The sequence below is a fragment of the Pan paniscus genome, chromosome 13, assembly GCF_029289425.2.
Source record: "Pan paniscus chromosome 13, NHGRI_mPanPan1-v2.0_pri, whole genome shotgun sequence".
NCBI classification, from domain to species: Eukaryota; Metazoa; Chordata; class Mammalia; order Primates; family Hominidae; genus Pan; species Pan paniscus.
The window spans coordinates 98,853,170-98,871,427 of record NC_073262.2 but is presented as its reverse complement, the minus strand read 5'-3'; the positions used below and the strand labels follow the sequence as shown (position 1 = coordinate 98,871,427).

The 18,258-nt window shown below is 40.6% G+C and overlaps 1 protein-coding gene across 7 annotated transcripts in view; it reads left to right on the top strand.

Annotated features, from left to right (window-relative positions):
* HECW2 (HECT, C2 and WW domain containing E3 ubiquitin protein ligase 2) overlaps positions 1-18,258 on the top strand; it is a 392,970-nt gene that overhangs the window by 342,844 nt on the left and 31,868 nt on the right. For all 7 annotated transcript variants that reach the window (XM_034954717.3, XM_055108913.2, XM_063595507.1 and 4 more), the window contains 3 exons: positions 2,229-2,349; positions 3,883-3,996; positions 16,234-16,386. In XM_034954717.3, the coding sequence (XP_034810608.1) occupies positions 2,229-2,349; positions 3,883-3,996; positions 16,234-16,386 (388 nt within the window). The remainder of the gene's footprint in view (positions 1-2,228; positions 2,350-3,882; positions 3,997-16,233; positions 16,387-18,258) is intronic.

Here is an 18,258-nt window from a genome sequence, read left to right as displayed (position 1 = left end):
TTTCAAGAAAAAAATCTGGAATTTTTTAATTTGAAATTTAATTTGTAAATGTTGGCAATTAATTTAAAATATTCAAAAAAGATTATGGGGCAAGCAACTGGGATCTGTAGGACTAGGTATAGCCCCAGGGGTATAGCTTTGTTTCCTCTGCTTTCTAGTCTGTATACCACCTAGTTCAGGACTTAATTATTCTCTAATTGTTTGATGTTTTATTTCTGTTTCCCCACCCCACTCCAGCAACCCCACCTTACTCATTTTGGACATCCATTGGTGAACCTAACATAGTATTCCCAATGAATAACAACTATTTAGTTCACTCATTTGTTAAAGACATTTTTAATGAACTTACATGGTATGTAATGAACAAGACTCTTCCCAGCTTTTGTTTTCTGGTTTCTTTCATTGGTTGGGAAATATTTAGTGGAAATATCCAGTGTTTTTGTCATGGCTCTGTGTCTGATTTCCATATTCATCATCAGTTTTCTATCCCAACCTGCTGCTTGTGTTACCCAGTGACACAAAACCAGATTTTTCTATGGAAAGAGGAACAATTGGCTGGGCATGGTGGCTCACGCCTGTAATCCCAGCACTTTGGAAGGCCGAGGTGGGCGGATCACCTGAGGTCAGGAGTTCGAGACCAGCCTGACCAACATGGAGAAACCACGTCCCTGCTAAAAATACAAAATTAGCTGGGCGTGGAGGTGCAAGACTGTAGTCCCAGCTATTCGGGAGGCTGAGGCAGGAGAATCGCTTGAACTCAGGAGACAGAGGTTGGGTTAGCCGAGATCACACCATTGCACTCCAGCCTGGGCAACAAGAGCAAAACTCCGTGTCAAAAAAAAAGGAAAGAGAAACAATGTTACTTTTACATATTATTAGTGATAATTACCATTGAATAACGTATAAAATATGCTCATATAATCCAGATATTCTCAGTACTTGGCACATGTTAAGAATGCAATAAATGGTCTGGCGCAGTGGCTCACACCAGTAATCCCAGCACTTTGGGAGGCCAAGGCAGGTGGATTACCTGAGGTCAGGAGTTCAAGACCAGCCTGACCAACATGGAGAAACCATGACCCTACTAAAAATACAAAATTAGTCGGGCGTGGTGGCGCATGCTTGCAATCCCAGCTACTCAGTAGGCTGAGGCAGGACAATCACTTGAACCTGGGAGGTGGAGGTTGCGGTGAGCTGAGATTGTGCCATTGCACTCCAGCCTGGGCAACAAGAGCGAAACTCCATCTCAAAAAAAAAAAAAAAAATCCAATAAATATTAATATTATTTATTCTTTGTGCAAGTGCGCACTTTGTGCAAGTGAGACAGGTGCCTTTTGCAATTATGTGTTATATTAAGATTTTACCCTGCAATACGATATTTATGTAATTATGTGTCTAAAATCATTCTTGGTGATAGTGCATATCTAAAAGAAGTTTTGTAGGCCAGGTGCGGTGGCTCACGCCTGTAATCCCAGCAATTTGGGAGGCTGAGGTGGGTGGATCACCTGAGGTCAGGAGTTCCAGACCAGCCTGGCCCACATGGCAAAACCCTGTCTCTACTAAAAATACAAAAATTAGCTGGGCATGGTGGCAGGCACCTGTAATCTCAGCTATTTGGGAGGCTGAAACAGGAGAATCACTTGAACCCAGGAGGCGGAGGGTGCAGTGAGCCAAGATTGCACCACTGCACTCCAGCCTGCTGGGTGACAGAGTAAGACTCCGTCTCAAAAAAAAAAAAAAAAAAAAAAAAGTTTCATGAGGAGTCTTTTGGTGAGGAATTTAGAGTGAATGATTAAAACCTCACTCTTGGTGCCACTTACTTATATACCATGTACTTTCCATTGCAACTTCCTGTCTAATTGCCATGATATCATTTCAGCAGCAAGCAAAGACATTTCATCCTAACAGTTACTACTAGACATGAGTAACTCTGTTTGACTCATATTAGTTTGGACTGAAAAGGGGAACATACTTGAGAAACACATGGGCACCATTGTAACTATTCAAACAGAATTTTTATTCTCAACAAAAATGCCACAAAGAAGACGTCACTTAAGACCTTGGTTGAGGTTTGTTATATCCTTCAACTTGCAGAAATCAAAAATGCAGAAGTTAAGACAGTTGCCTCATTTGACTTGATGATTGTGATAGCTTTTGTCCATGGTGATGTGATGAACATAAGGACGATGCACAAATCCAGATTGTCCTCTCTTTGTGGTTTGCTGCAGGTACCCAGCGTGCCAATGCCCGGGCTCCAGCCCCTTACAAGCGGGATTTCGAAGCCAAACTGAGGAACTTTTACAGGAAGTTAGAGACTAAAGGATATGGACAAGGCCCAGGGAAGTTAAAGTAAGTCAAAGTGACACAAACCACATAATGTATAGATGGTGAAAGGAGGGGGCACAGTTGGGCCTCTAGGAAATTGATTGTGATTTGGGATGACTAGCCTTCATTTTAGTCGGCATAATTATTTTGGAATTTGTAAATTATAGGATCATCTAAAACATAGTCCTGGAATGAAACATGATTAAGCTTAACATTTTAAAGCAAATAGTGAAGACACTGCCACTTTTCATGTAAAAATAAAGGCAAAATAAAAGCCTGATTTATTTTTTTCCTCTGAAAAGTACGTCTTTGTTGGTGCATAGTATATTCGTTAGCTATAAAGCTATCCCAATGTCCTCCACTGCAAGTTTCTGTCTCCTGAACTGACCTGAGTGTAGGAATAGTGCTCAGCTCTGTTCAGTTCTGTGAAACAAACTTCACAGCAGAACATGTCATGAATGTTGTTTCTGCCTTTCTTCATCCACCTCCTCCTTTCAAATGGGGAAACTGAAACATCATCATGTTTGGCCTAGAATTGTTTCCATTCCCTACTTACCCTTCTTTCTCTCCTCCCTGCCTTCACCCCTGTCCCACGTCCCCACTGGAGATCAGTCTGCCACTGAGAGAGGACAGAGGAGGGACGGTCTCCACTGGAGCACCCCTGTGACCCTGGGTGCCTGAGAGAGGGTCCAGAGACCAGACCAACAGCAGCCCCATGACTCACTGCCCGACCTACAGGAAGGCTTGCTTGATTAAAATCCACCTTCATTGCCCTAAAAAATCATCAGCCTGCCCAAGCACCATACTTCTCTGAGCTTTACTTTTCTCACACTTAACTTACAAAGGTCTAGGATGATCCAGCTGTCATGCATTCAGCCTCCCTATCATCTCTCTGCCCATTACCATTTACATTAAGAGCAAATTGATATCTATGGAAGGATGACTTTAATTGGCATCATCACAAGTAGATTAACCTGCCACACACATCATTCATTTGTATCTGTCCCTTAGGGACTGTCAAGATTCACTTAATTTAACAATTAACAATTGGAAACTCCTCTGCCTTGGAGGATATTGAGAATTTTTTTTTCCTCTTGGTTCTCACAGTCATCTTGCTGGGCACTTAATAATTGAATTCCTTGTCTATGTGCATTGAGGCTTAAAACATTGCCTCATAGAGATGTTCTTGCTTTACTAAACAAAACGTGTGTGTAGGGGGGGGTGTGTGTGGGGGGGTGTGTGGTGTGTGTGGTGTTGTTTTATGGTCTTTTTTTTTCTGGGATAAACTGATTTGACCATTTAGATAGGATTCTCCAGTTGTTTTCACTGGTCATAGGTAGGGTACTCTATTTACCAATGATTCTCTCATGTAACTTTTGCTAATGCTATTAAGAGTTAAAGACAAATGTGTACTTTATTGCAGACAGCAATGATATTAAGTAACTTTCTTCTTACCTAGTTAATTGTGGCAAATGGAAATGTTCTAGAAAGATAAGTAAATTATCTTTAATAGTATAGTAATAATTTGTATTTTCTAAATTGTCTCTTTATGGACAGGTTAATTATCCGAAGAGATCACTTACTAGAAGATGCTTTTAATCAGATTATGGGCTACTCCAGAAAAGACCTGCAGAGAAATAAGCTATATGTCACCTTCGTCGGGGAGGAAGGGTGAGTAGAACAGAGAAGTGGCCTGTGGAACATAGGCTGTGGCCACAAGGCGGATGTTTCTCCACGTCGCTGTGGTTGCCTGAAACAGGAAATCCTTCTGCCAGGAAGTGCTGTTCTCATACACTTAAACCTTTGGGCTTTTTTTTTTTTTAAAGGTCTCCTCTGGCTTTTAAATCACTTGACATAGAAATCCTTTAGTAAAAACTTGTAGCTTTAGATCATTTTTGAGAACAGAAGCCTAGTTTAGTTTCTTCTCTCCGGACCTCTCTTTCTCTTAAAGGGAAAAAGTAAGGCTTTACAAGGAAAAAAAACAAGGAATTGCATTTATGCAATTCCTTTGTGATCTGTGATCTTATTTTCTACCCTGCAGGGCTAGGTAGAACGTGCTTCCTCTATTAAATAAGTTCAGTTTCAGAAACATGAATTAGAATCTTGCTGTTCTACCCAGAAGCCTCCACAGAAGTAACTCTTGGGCCTTGGCTCTTATTTCTCTGCCTCCAGTTTTTGTCTTCCCTTGGGAAGGCAGCACACCTACCAACATTACTACCTAACATAAACAAACATGTCCCGCCTTCCATGACTCTTCCATGAGTGTGCTCGTCAAGCACACTCATAAGGGTTAGGAAATGAAGCGGGGAAGACTCCTACACAGTGTCTGTTGTGCCCAAATAGACATAACTGTTATTACACATCACATTAGAAGAAGCCAGCTGTCATCCCTCCCAGACCCCTTCTTCCTCATTTCAGGTCTGGGTTCAAGTCTCAACATCTTCTTCATAACTCAGCAGCTGCTAGAGGGAATTTTTCTAATACCATACAATTGTCTGGTTGTGTTCTCTGTGGCTCTTGTTGATTTGGATCATTTTAAGGCTATCCCTCTCAGTCATGCCTGGGAATAAAGTGTATTAGATTATGGAATCATATTAGTGATATTGAACAAATTCAGCCATTCAGTACACAGTGGATGAAATAGTGACTCCAAACTGTAAAATAATTTGCCTCTGCTGATGGAACTAGGGAATAGAAAAATCAGGATTCAAATTCAGGCCGTTTGTCTTTCATCTGGTACTCTTGGACTAGCTCTGGGACCTAAGCAAAACTCCTGCACTCCAGCCCATCTGAATTTTTTCCTATCTCTGGACATTTTGCCCATTCCAGCTAATGACTGATAACTTCCGCTCTTGTCACATGCAGTGCTGTGTAGTCTCCCAGCTATTCCTACATTAAGGTAAAGTAGTATGTGCAAACACACTATGACATGACAAAATTTGTACAGAAGTTTGCATGAGACCTGAGCCTTTCATTGCTGATGTGCATAAGTGGACTTCTCACTTGTGTTAGTTGGCTTAAAGATGAAGGTGCACAGTTGAAAATGAAGGCAAATGTTAGCCTGATCACCGGTATGCATGAGATTCCAAGTATTTCCTTACATAATCAGTCTGGTTTGGATGAGAATACTTTTCCTCCCCCAGAACTCCAGCTGCCTCCCTTCATTGTTGGACCAGAGTTTGTTGAGATCTCAAAGATATAAAGAAGAGTCTTTGGAAGCACTGATATTTAAGTTTGAATAGAACAGACGTTTATCATGACTGATTTTCCTAAAGCAGTCTCCTCATGGTGTGGATTAATGACATTAGTTCCTAGGAGGAGGTCCAGGGTGAGTGGGGCTTGATGCCTCTGTATTTGATTACATTACATTGATGTCCAAATGCTTCCTGCCTCCATCACCTGTCTCCTTCCTGTGACATCAGAGGGAAAACAAGGGAGAGGATGTTCTAAGCTGTGAGCTCAGTTAGCAGGGACAATTTCTTAATCTGTTCACTCTGCATATGGTTTATTGAAGCTGGATTTCTGGACTCATGACTTTGTCAGGTCAGTATCATAAATTATTAGATATAGACTTTAATTTGCTATTGAGGTACCGAGGATACATATGCTGTTTTTGAGAGATGAAAACAGTAATTGTGCTGGAAAAATAGAAAGCTAAAAAAAAAAAAAAGAAAGAAAGAAACCTTGAGCTACATAAAAGTAAGGAGCTCTTTTAGCCTTTGCCACCTTCTCAAACACATTGACTCTATCACATGAAAATGAACAACCCTAACTTTTTTTCTGGATTATAATACATACCCAAAAGGAAGAGCGACCCAAATTTTCCATTGAACTATAAAAATGGAGCTGGAGGTTTTCTTTTTGTTTTGTTTTGTTTTGTTTTGTTTTTTGAGACAGAGTCTAACTCTGCTGCCCAGGCTGGAGTGCAGTGGCACTATCTTGGCTCACTGCAGCCTCTGCCTCCTGGGTTCAAGTGATTCTCCTGCCTCAGCCTCCTGAGTAGCTGGAACTACAGGCACATGCCACCACGCCCAGCTAATTTGTTTTGTATGGAGGTTTTCTGTTACTTTCTCTTTACCAATTCTAATCCCCTCAAAATGTATCATTTTGTAAGTTCTTCATGTCTGGGTCTAGTAATGAGCGTTTAAAAACACATGTATCTGGCACCCAGATCTTGGTTTGTAATACCATTCTTTGATAAAAAGAATCAAGGTTTTTAGAGAAATGGCTGATTCTAACACTAAGCAGGAAATATACAAGATGCAGCCCGAAGCATCTTTTGGTGTCTGCCAGAGATTAAAGAAATCCTCAAAAATCCCAGTCATGGGGTATGTTGAAAAAACCCAGGAGCCAACTGAAAGAGTTCCCAATGGACAAAGCTGAGATAATTTGAGCAACAAAATAAATACAAGGCTATTGATTATAAACCAAAGTATAAAATAAATAACCATACTGATATAAATACATGGTTGAATACATAAATAAATGGGGAAGAATAGAAAAGTAGAAAAATATCTTTTGCAAAATATGGAACCAGCCCAAATGTCCATCAATCAATGAGTGGATAAAGCCAATATGGTATATATATACACCATGGAATACTACTCAACCATAAAAAGGAACGAAATAATGACATTCACAGCAACCTGGATGGAATTGGAGACCATTATTCTAAGTGAAGTAACTCAAGAATGGAAAACCAAATATCTTACATTCTCACTCATATGTAGGAGCTAAGCTATGACGACACAAAAGCATAAGAATGATACATTGAACTTTTGGGACTTGGGGGAAAGAGTTGGGGGTGGCAAGGGATAAAAGACTACACATTGGATACAGTGTAAACTGCTCAGGTGATGGTGCACCAAAATCTCAGAAATCACCACTAAAGAACTTACTCATATAACCAAACACCACCTGTTCCCCAAAAATCTATTGAAATAAACAAGAATAACAATTAAAAAAAAAGAATCACTGCTCTCAAGGTAGATATCAATTTGTTTAAGGCAAACAGTAGAAAATATGCCCTTCAGAAACTGCTGTAGGTCTGGGGTAGGCACATGATGTAATTTGGCCCAATTAGACTGAAAGAAACTCTGTTATGTTGTAGTTGGTGAAAGGTTTCACTAAAAAAGAAAAAATCTATTTTGCAGAATATTTCCATACAATCAGCATAACTCTCTACTCTAGGTATGGAATGTGCATAGTGACTTTATTCCAAATAGTATAGTATGGAAAGAGGGGGAACAAAGTAACTTCACAGTAGAGAAACCTGACAAACACTATGGCAGTCAGGTGATCAAGGTCAACATCAATAGCCACAAGTCATGTTGATAATATGTACCCCTCGGTATGATGCGTGAGGATGGCACTTTACCTCTGTGGTCTTCCTCCCGAACACATAATGCTAGTCCAACCATGAGAAAAATGTTAGACAAAATCCCAACTGAGAGACATTGTACAAGATACCTTACCAGTACTCTTTAATACTCCCAAGGTCATCAAAGACCAGAGGAGCCTGAGAAACTGTCATAGCCAAGAGGGAGACATGACAATTAAATGTAATGTGGTTTCCTGTATGGGATCATGGAACAGATAAGGGACATTAGGTAGAAACTAGGGAAATGTAGATAAAGTATGGATTTTAGCTAATAATAGTGTATCAATATTGGTTTATTAATTATAACAAATGTATTATACTAATGTAAGATATTAATCGGTGTGTGAGGTATACAAGAACTCTCTGTTTTATCCTTGCAATCTTTCTGTAAGTTAAAACCTATTCTAAAACAAAACATTTATTAAAAGAAAATATGCAGTCAGGATTCAGGGAGATTTAGGAAATGTTTCTCTGGACAATTTGTTTCCTTGTTATCTGATAAATGACAGCCCCCAGGGTAAATTTTGGTATGTATATGCCTCTGTCTGCACTTGAGGTCATTAGAGTAATAAGTGTATATATGGGGTTAATTCTGTGGGAAGTCCAAATTAGTAGTGGCATTGGTATATATAAAGTATTATTTTGTGTTGCTTATGTCAACTGTGTTGTCTATGAGGGACTAGTACTTTGCAATTCATATTGACATCATTTCAGTGATTATATTTTACCTGTCACCATCAAAGTCTTTATTTACAGTGGATTAGCTAAAGCATAAAGAAAAGGGAGTTTATTTTAAAGAATAACGCATCGGCCGGGCACAGTGGCTCATGCCTGTAATGCCAGCACCTTGGGAGGCCAAGGCGAGCAGATCACAGGTCAGAAGATGGAGACCATCCTGGCTAACACGGTGAAACCCCATCTCTACTAAAAATACAAAAAAAATTAGCCGGGCATGGTGGCGGGTGCCTGTAGTCCCAGCTACTCGGGAGGCTGAGGCAGGAGAATGGCGTGAACCCAGGAGGCGGAGCTTGCGTGAGCCGAGATCACGCCACTGCACTCCAGCCAGGGCGACAGAGCGAGACTCCATCTCAAAAAAAAAAAAAAAAAAAAAGAATAATGCATCTACCTGTGCTCCAAAAAAGGTGTGAATGAGCAGAGAGATTTCAGCTCCATTTTCTTTATTTGCATACATCTGAAACATGATATATAAATTGTTCCTAAAATAGAATAGTTGAGTCAAGAGAAATGATGGGAAAATTTATAGTCAGAAATTTACAGGATGGCTGCAAATTCCAGGCAAGGTAGAATTAGCCCCACAATACTAGAGATGTATGTATTCAATTTAGAAATACAAAAATAAGGCCAGGTGCGGTGGCTCACACCTGTAATCCCAGCACTTTGGGAGGCTGAGGCGGGCAGATCACGAGGTCAGGAGATTGAGACCATCCTGGCTAACTCATGGTGAAACCCCGTCTCTACTAAAAATACAAAAAAATTAGCCGGGCATGGTGGTGAGTGCCTGTACTCCCAGCTTCTAGGGTGGCTGAGGCAGGAGAATTGCTTGAACCTGGGAGGCAGAGCTTGCAGTGAGCCGAGATCACACCACTGCACTCCAGCCTGGGCGACAGAGCGAGACTCCGTCTAAAAAAAAAAAAAAAAAAAAAAATACAAAAATAATCCTAGAGTCTATAAATACAAATACTTTAGTTGATTAGTTCATCACCAACTAAGATCACATTTTGTATTATGCTTTGGCTTTTTACAAAAAGTAGGTAGTTTCTAAGCCCTATCTTGGAACTAGTGATTAAATTTGGTTAGAGCTGGAGGTTTTGCTTTAGTCATGAAAATTTCCACACAACTTAATCTGGTTATCTGCCTTTGCAAAGGTGTGGGGAAGGGAGATCGGCAGTGGTGGAGTGGCTGAAAACTGAGTCATCTTGACTGAATGTGGCGTGAAATTGCACGCAGGGGTTGCCTATTTCTGCTGGGCATCAGTCTACTTAGAAGTTGCTTCTCTAGGGTTGAGGTCAATGAAATACTACATATTCTCCAGTGAATTATTCTACGTATTTTCCAGCTCTATTATTATACTACACATTCTCCAGTGTATTATTTTCTTTTGAATTAAAAGTCCTAGCAACTAAAGTTATATGATTTAAAAAGTTACCTAGATGCTAGGCATGGTGGCTCATACCTATAATCCCAGCACTTTGGGAGGCCAAGGTGGGAGTATTGCTTCAGGTGAGGAGTTCCAGACTAGATTGGGCAACATAGTGAGACCCCATTTCTATAAAAAAAATAAATAAATAATTAGCTGGTTGTGATGGCTTGTGCCTGTAGTCCTAGATACTTGGGAGGCTGAGGCAGGAGGATCGCTTGAGTCCAGGAGCTCAAGGTTACAGTGAGCTATGATTGTGCCACTGTACTCCAGCCTGGGTGACAGAGCAAAACCCTGTCACCCTGTCTCTTTTAAAAAAAAAAAAAAAAACTGGATTAGACTGTTGTGTTCTGATAAGGCGTGGGGCCACTAATTTCTTAATACCCAAAACATTAAAGAAATAGTGGCCTGCATAAAGAGAGGAGGTTTACACTGTGATTGCCCTGCCTCTTTTTCTCCATGGCCAACCCTGTAAAAGGCACCTTTCTTAGGAAAGAATGAGTTTATTATGTGTGAGGTGCCATCAATATGACATCAATCATGTCTTGCAGAGCCACACTTTGACTGGGGAGGAGATGTGTACAAGCAGTTTTAGTTTGGGAGTTTAAGAACTTCCTGTAATATCTTCCTTTTGAGCTTTCTGTAACTCCCCTGAGACAGGCAAATGAAAGCAACTAGGGAGGATGAGATCTGAAAGAGTTTTCTTCAGTCTCTGCTTATAAAGTAACCAACCAGTTCTTACATATGACTGGTCAGATCCTCACTAGAAGCTGTTTGAGGCCCTGAGCTTGGTCATTAATTTCTCAGAAATCTGTGAAGCTTCAAGGTACACTTTATGGTGTTCCCTTTTTTTCTTCCGAAAAGAGACATTCACAGGATAACCTAAATTACCCAAACCTTTCTAAAGAAGGGTGCTTCTGTATCTAGGCTTTGGTTTGGTAGCACCTGGTAAGACTTTGTTTATCATATCAAAATACCTTACTCACCTACCAGGCTTTCTTAATTGGCTCAAGAACTAACACCTTGCTGCTATAAATATCTGAGGGTGAATCAGAAGGTGTGTAGGCCATGTGTGCCTGAACCAACTTGTAGGAAATGGTGTGACTTCCCAAGGCCATCATCTTCTTTCATTTTATAGTCTGCTTTCATTAGAATACTTAGTTTTCAGTAATTATTAGTTGAAAATAAAGAATGGGAGAATAAAATTTGTTATTTTAACAAATTTTGGGTGCCACTGACAACTTGGGTGGAGTGCCAACCCAGCCATGTGATGATATTTAAAATGCTCTATCAGCACTTGGGGCTCCAGACTACATGGCCACCCTGGAGACATCTGTGCTTATTCGGAAATGCCCTCAGATGCAGCTGTTGTGCGGCTACACACCCGTTGTCCAGAGTTTTTATATTTCCGTGCCAAGCCTTTAGCTGTGGAACCAACCTAACTGGCAAAACAGGAATGTAACAGACAATCCCTGTGATATGAGTCATATTAACTATTTATATGAAAGAAGTTGCTAAGACATTACAGGAAGCAAAGGCATGATGTACCCTGCTGTGACATGTTTTACTGAGTTAGCTAGGCTTATTTATAAATTGTAATCTACAACCTGCTCTCAGATAGGCAGTTCTAAGCTTTGGATTATAATCAAATCAAAGTTTAAGACTATTTTGGCTTTAGAGGTGACTCCATCAGTGCTTCTAGAGTTAAAAGTCAGCAGATAAAAACTTGACCAGTTGAAGACACATTTTCTCCTAGAGGAACTAACTGTTAGCTCTGTTTTTGCTTGGGAAAACAAGACTTTTCATTTTCAGTTTAATTCCTCAGGGAACATTCGTCTCATCTTCAGCCAGATTCAGCTATCATCATAAAAAGGGAACTAATCAGTGAGGTCAGTCTTTGTTGTTTTAGCAAACTTTACCACATGAGAAGATATTACATGTTAAACTTTCTAAGCATAATTTACTTGATGATTTCTGACAATGTTTTCAAATTGAGCAGCCTTTCAGGGATTGGTATAACCTGTTCATGTCATTGAATCAATATACCACTCAAAGGCAAATGTGCAAATCTGCTAGATACCAAATAACAATGTAAGCAATGTTGATTTTTCTTTAGAAAGCATCAAAGAGCTCTACTCATTGATTCAACAATATATATTCAGCCCCCACTGTGTATCAGGCTAGGTACAGATATAAAAATGAGTAAAACATGGTCCCTGCGCCAGTGTAGTTACAGACTAGTATGTATATATAGGGGAGGCAGGCACATAGACAGATAATTGTAATGTACTCTATAAGTGCAGTATTATTAAAATACTCAGAGTTAAAGCTTAAAGAAACCCTGATACTTCTAACTGAATGCCACAGTTTAATTTTAAGCAGGCAAAATCCCATTTTACTTTTACCAGTTGTCTGTAAGAAAACTGACTCCTGAAGTATTTGCCTCATGTTTCAGCTGTCTCTGACCTTATCCATTGTATGCTCTATTGTGTCTGAAAGCCTCACAGAGAATGACCATGGCTGACGGGTGCTCACTCTGTGCCTCACACTTAGTATTCTACCCACTCCTTGAGGTTGCGTACACCCTAGGATATTGTAAGCTAGATTTTTTTTTTATTTGATACAAAGTCTCTCTCACTGTCACCCAGGCTGGAGTGCAGTGGCGCGATCTCTGCTCACTGCAAGCTCTGCCTCCTGGGTTCACGCCATTCTCCTGCCTCAGCCTCCCAAGCAGCTGGGACTGCAGGCGCCCACCACCACATTCTGCTAATTTTTTGTATTTTTAGTAGAGACGGGGTTTCACCATGTTAGCCAGGATGGTCTCGATGTCCTGACCTTGTGATCCGTCTGCCTCAGCCTCCCAAAGTGCTGGGATTACAGGCGTGAGCCACTGCCCCCGCCTGTAAGCTAGATATTTTAACAAGTAGTATTTTCCTCCTATTTTCTTTCTTTTGTAACAGAGATTAGCAAAATTTTCCTGTAAAGGGCTAGGTAGTAAATATTTGGGATTTCACCAGTCAAACCTCTATGGCACCTACTCAACTCTGCCCTTGTAGCAGGAAAGCGGACAACATCAATACATAAATGGGCACAGCTGTGTTCCAGTAAAACTTTATTTACAAACCAGAGGGTGGGGCAGATTGAACCTGCAGGTTTGCCAACCGCTACTCTATTAGCAGTATTTTTTTTAGTCTTGATGAACATTTAAAATTGGCTGAAGGGTAGGCTGTAAGAAGTAACAAGCATTAAACTTGGGGTCAGGGCACCTGCCTGAAGACCCCAAGGCCTGCTGGTTCTTCCATTTGCAGTTTTCATGTGATACAAGTCAGTGATCTCTTTCGGCCTTAGTCGTCTCTATAAAATGATGGCATTGGATAAAATGACTTCTAAGATGACTTTGACCACGGGCATGCTCTGTTTCTAAAAGACACAGGGAACTAAGTCTCAAAAAGTGAAATTTTAATCGGGAAAAGTATGGTCTAGTGTTAAGGCCTTTTTTTTTTTTTTTTTTTTTTTTTTTTTTTTTTTTTTTGAGACGGAGTCCTGCTCTGTCGCCAGGCTGGAGTGCAGAGGCGCCATCTGCAACCTCTGACTCCCTGGTTCAAGTGATTCTCCTGCCTCAGCCTCTCGAGTAGCTGGGATTACAGGCATGCGCCACCACACCCAGCTAATTTTTTGTATCTTTAGTAGAGACGGGGTTTCACCATGTTGGCCAGGATGGTCTCAATCTCCTGACCTCGTGATCTGCCTGCCTCAACCTCCCAAAGTGCTGGGATTACAGGCGTGAGCCATGGCACCCAGCCATACTAAGGCTTTTAAAAGATGCAGCTACATGCAGACAGGATGGGGGAGTCCTGGGTTAAAGCAGTTTAGATGAAAGGTTTCGGGCTTTAGCTGATGACTAGCACTTTATAAGTCAACAAAGTAAAGTGGTTGCTCCAAAGGCAGGATAAGTTTAAACTGCATCGCCGGAGAAAAGTGTCGAGGAGTTTCTAAGCTCTGTGCTGAGAAGACCTCACCTGGAGTGTTACGATCAAGTCTTTAATGCCACCAGGGTAGAGAAGGAATTCTCACCCCTGCCCTGAGAGAAGGTTGAAGGAAGTGGCCATGCTCAGGAGTGGGAAAGGGAGAGAAGGAGGCTGAGACCAGGAGACGGAAACTGCTAAACCTAAAGTTCCAATGGAAAATGACTTTGAAAACGTTTTATATCTTCAGGATCTAGATTAGCACCCCATATGTAATCAGCACACAGACTTTTGTTGAAAGAAAGCTTCTGAGTATGTAAAGAACGTTCAAGTGGAAGAAATATTCTACTTGTTCCTGGCGGCGTCACAGGCCAGAAGTTGGTCAGCGGGAGGAAGCCACAAAGGCTGCCTTCGTCACAGCATAAGGAGGGACAGGTAGTCTGTGCATCCCTGCCTGGAGGAGGCAGCCAGGGTACTGCTTTGGGAGTCCTCAGAGTAACCTGAGGGTAGTCCCACCGATCCTGGGAGCCACCTGTTAGCATGTTATATTCAGCTGCCCCAGAGGGCAGGTCCATCGTGTCACCTACAGCCTCTTTGGCTCTGGGAGTCTGCTGTTTGCATTTTTCTTTACATATAGGTTCCCTGTCAGCACAGTATGGGTGTGAGGATTTTAATACCACTGGTGATGTGTTAAATGATTTTAGCTACTACAAAGACTGACGTTTTTTATTTTAATATTCATGTATTCATTTTAAGGTATATTGGGAAACAATAGAGCTAGCACATCAAAACTTTATAAAGATTGTGTAAGACAAAGTTCTATTAAAAAGCAAATAGATTTAAAGTTGATTTAATGAAAAATATTAATAATAGTACATATATATTCAGATATAACAAAAATTGGGAAAGTAGTATGAATAATTGAAGTCTGTTCTGTGTAAACCATTTTTATTTATCTTCTGCCTATAGGATCCTTTTTGTTGCTGCTGTTCTTTCTCCATCACCTGGGCTGGAGTGCAGTGGCGTGATCATAGCTCACGCAGCCTCAAACTCTTGGGCTCAAGAGATGCTCCTGCCTCAGTCTCCCAAGTAGCTGAGACTACTGGCACATGCCACCACACCTGGCTAATTTTTTCTTATTTTTTGTAGAGACGGGGGTCTCACTGTGTCACTCTCTCAAACTCCTTGCCCAGGCTTATCTCAAACTCCTTGACTCAATGGATCTTCCCGCCTTGGCTTCCCAAAGTGCTGGGATTACAGGCATGAGCCAACATGCCCTGCCTAGGATCTGTTTTTTCCTCCTTCACACAATCCTATCACTGAACAAGACTCAGATTTTTTTTTCATTAAAAAAATGCAATGATGCCCACAAAAAAAAAAATTCAAAAAGAAGAAAAAATGAGATAGAGGGAGAAAAGAGGAAGAAGGAGAAGAAAAGTCTTTCACAATCCCTCCTCCACCCTAGCTTCTCAGTTGCCTTCATTCCCTTTTCAGCATTCCTTCCCTATCTTTGAGCCCACGTGTATACTTTTTATCATAGGGTCGATGTACTTTATATTTTTCATTTTAAATTTAGCACATCACATTGCTTTACTGCAAAATCCTCCTTACTTTGCATTTTTTACTCTCGTCATTTTTGGCCACTTGTCATTCCTCAGACCTAACACAATCTTTTCTTACACTTCAGTTTGACCCTGACATCTTTGTAAGTAAAGTAGAATTTATACTGTAGCTCAGGTGTTAGAGTTTCAGCCTCTTTCTCCAAATGCCTTCCTTAGGAAGCTTTAGGCACCCTCATTTTTCTTGTCTGTAATTTTCCTTTGTGTTTTATCATTTAAAACATTTGCACCCTATCACTCCATTTTTTGCTACTGATCTCCCTAAGGGGACTTGTGTCTGTAATGTCTTATCTTGAATTCATGGAAGTATCTTTCTTCTCCCATTTAAAAATATTTCAGACATCCATGAGGACTCCATGTCCTGTGAGCATATGTAACTGATTCCCCCTGGTTTTACCCTGTTTAAATAAAGCTTTCTCGTTGTGCCCCCTTTTTGTATAAGCTTGCTCCTGACATTCGAAAGATTTACCTCTTTATACATGTTTACATAATCAAAATATTAGCATATTGCCTATTGTATGTATTAGAATGTTGCCTATTGTATGCCTGTTGTATGATGTGTGGCTTAGTTTTAGGTATGCTCCACATAAATGTCCATTTTACTAATCTGGGTCAAGACACAATGAGATCAGAAACTATGATCATTCAGTTTGTTTTGGACAGCTCTGGCATGTGGACAATTAGATTTGTAATGAGCATCCTATGGAAACTTGAGCTCTGGAGAAAAACTGCCCAATATCTAGAAAAAAAGTAACAGATTATTCTTTTTGTGGATTTTTGTTACAGGCTGGATTACAGTGGGCCTTCTAGAGAGTTTTTCTTCCTGGTATCCAGAGAACTCTTTAACCCATATTATGGCTTATTTGAATATTCAGCCAATGACACATACACAGTACAAATAAGTCCTATGTCTGCTTTTGTAGACAATCACCATGAATGGTAAGTATTTTTTCCCCAACACTTTTCTTCAGGTGATTTTCTATGATATTAGTTTTTTTATAGAACCCACATTTAAACATTAAAACATTTTTTCCCTTGGGCAAAGTCATATTTTCAGTTAAATACCTCATTTGACTCTTGTTTTTATTGTCAAATTTAAATATATAGGCAGTCTCCAAGCTAGGACTAGATCTGTTGATAGCTGGGAATTGATCTGCTCCATAAGATCAATTTAAGTGAGTTGGGTAGAATTCAAAAGGTATTTCCCATTGCAAGAAAGAGATAATGCGTTCCTGGTGAGATCCCTATATTCCTCTCTGTACCTTTGGGTGCCTATGAGCTCTAAGCTGAGGTGGGGATGAGGAGGGGAAGGGCCTGACCCAGAGATCAGACAGCTTCTAGAGCAGCCCTTGGGGCAGTGGCTGCCATGGGAGGAGGAGACAGGGCAGCTGGAACTCTGGCTGGGGCTCTGACTCTCAACTCTGGTAATGATGGTGCTCTAGTGGGCAGTGGGGCTGGTGTAGTGACCTGGGGGCATTGATGGTAGAAGGGCAGGAGTGGGGGGTCACAAGCAGTGGCCACTTACCGTATTAGCCATTTGAAGTTTGTAACCAGGTGTTGCCTCCCTCTTTCCTAATTTCTCACACAAAATCAAGGAAACTGATTTAGGATTCCCATCTGAAGATTATTTATGCTGAAAATCCCAAATTGCACTCTTTCCAAATGTCCTTACATCTTTTTTAAATCTCTGCATTTATACACTTCAAATATTTGTATAACCCCTGTTTGCTTGTTCCTGTTCATTTTCCCTGACAGCAACAAAGGAAAGAATATGAGCAGGATTCATGGAAAAAGCTTATTTGAATCATGAGATTAATATTGGTGGGTGGAGGGCATTATCTTTTAGGACTTACTCTTCAAATTAACTTCTGTTTAGCTGCAATTTGAAGTCCTTCTTCTGTGACTATTACAGTTGTGCTAAATAAATGGAAATAAAGAGGAACCATACTGCTGGACATTGTTCTTAAAATGGCTGCCCAATACTAAAATTACAAACTTACTGTACGAATCTCAGTATGGATTTATACTTTTGAAAGGCATCAGACTTTCAAAGAGCTAGAAACTTGAATCCTTTTGAAAGAGAAAGTAAGTTTACATCTCAGGCAGCAAATCCAGTCATAACAAATATATTTAATAAAATTTCCAAGGTGATTCAGAATAGAATTGAGCCTTGAAATTTTAGAGAACAGAATGTCCCAGAAGGAAACTCCCCCAAATGTCCATGTGCACAATTCTTGAATGGTGAAAATATCAGGAATGGGGCTTGAGAGAGAATAGGGATAGGAACTTTCTTGATCTGAGACTGGGCCTTTCCTCAGAAGGGAATTGCTACTGAGTTTGTATTAGAGAAATTCTGCTAATATTCATGCATACACACTAGGAGGGAATAGCATTTTCCCCACCTCCAGAGGTCTCATCTGTCAACATCTCTTAGAAGTGGTTTGGGGAAATGTCACTGAAATGCTCACAGGGGATTCATGAATGTGGGGTGCTACATTGTTGATATGCAGTGAAGGTGGAGCAGGGTCTCTAAATATGAGTGAAACCGATTCTTCAACAAGTAGGTATGAATCACTGGCTGTTTTAGCCCATTCTTGCATTGCTATAAAGAAATACCTGAGACTGGTAATTTATAAAGAAAAGAGGTTTAATTGGCTCATGATTCTGCAGGCTGTACAGGAAGCATAGCACCCAAATCACTGGGCTTTGGGGACGGTCTCAGGGAGCTTTTTCAATCATGGTGGAAGGCAAAGGGGAAGCAGGCACATCATATGACAAAAGCAGGAGGAAAAGAGAGAGAGAGAGTGTGTG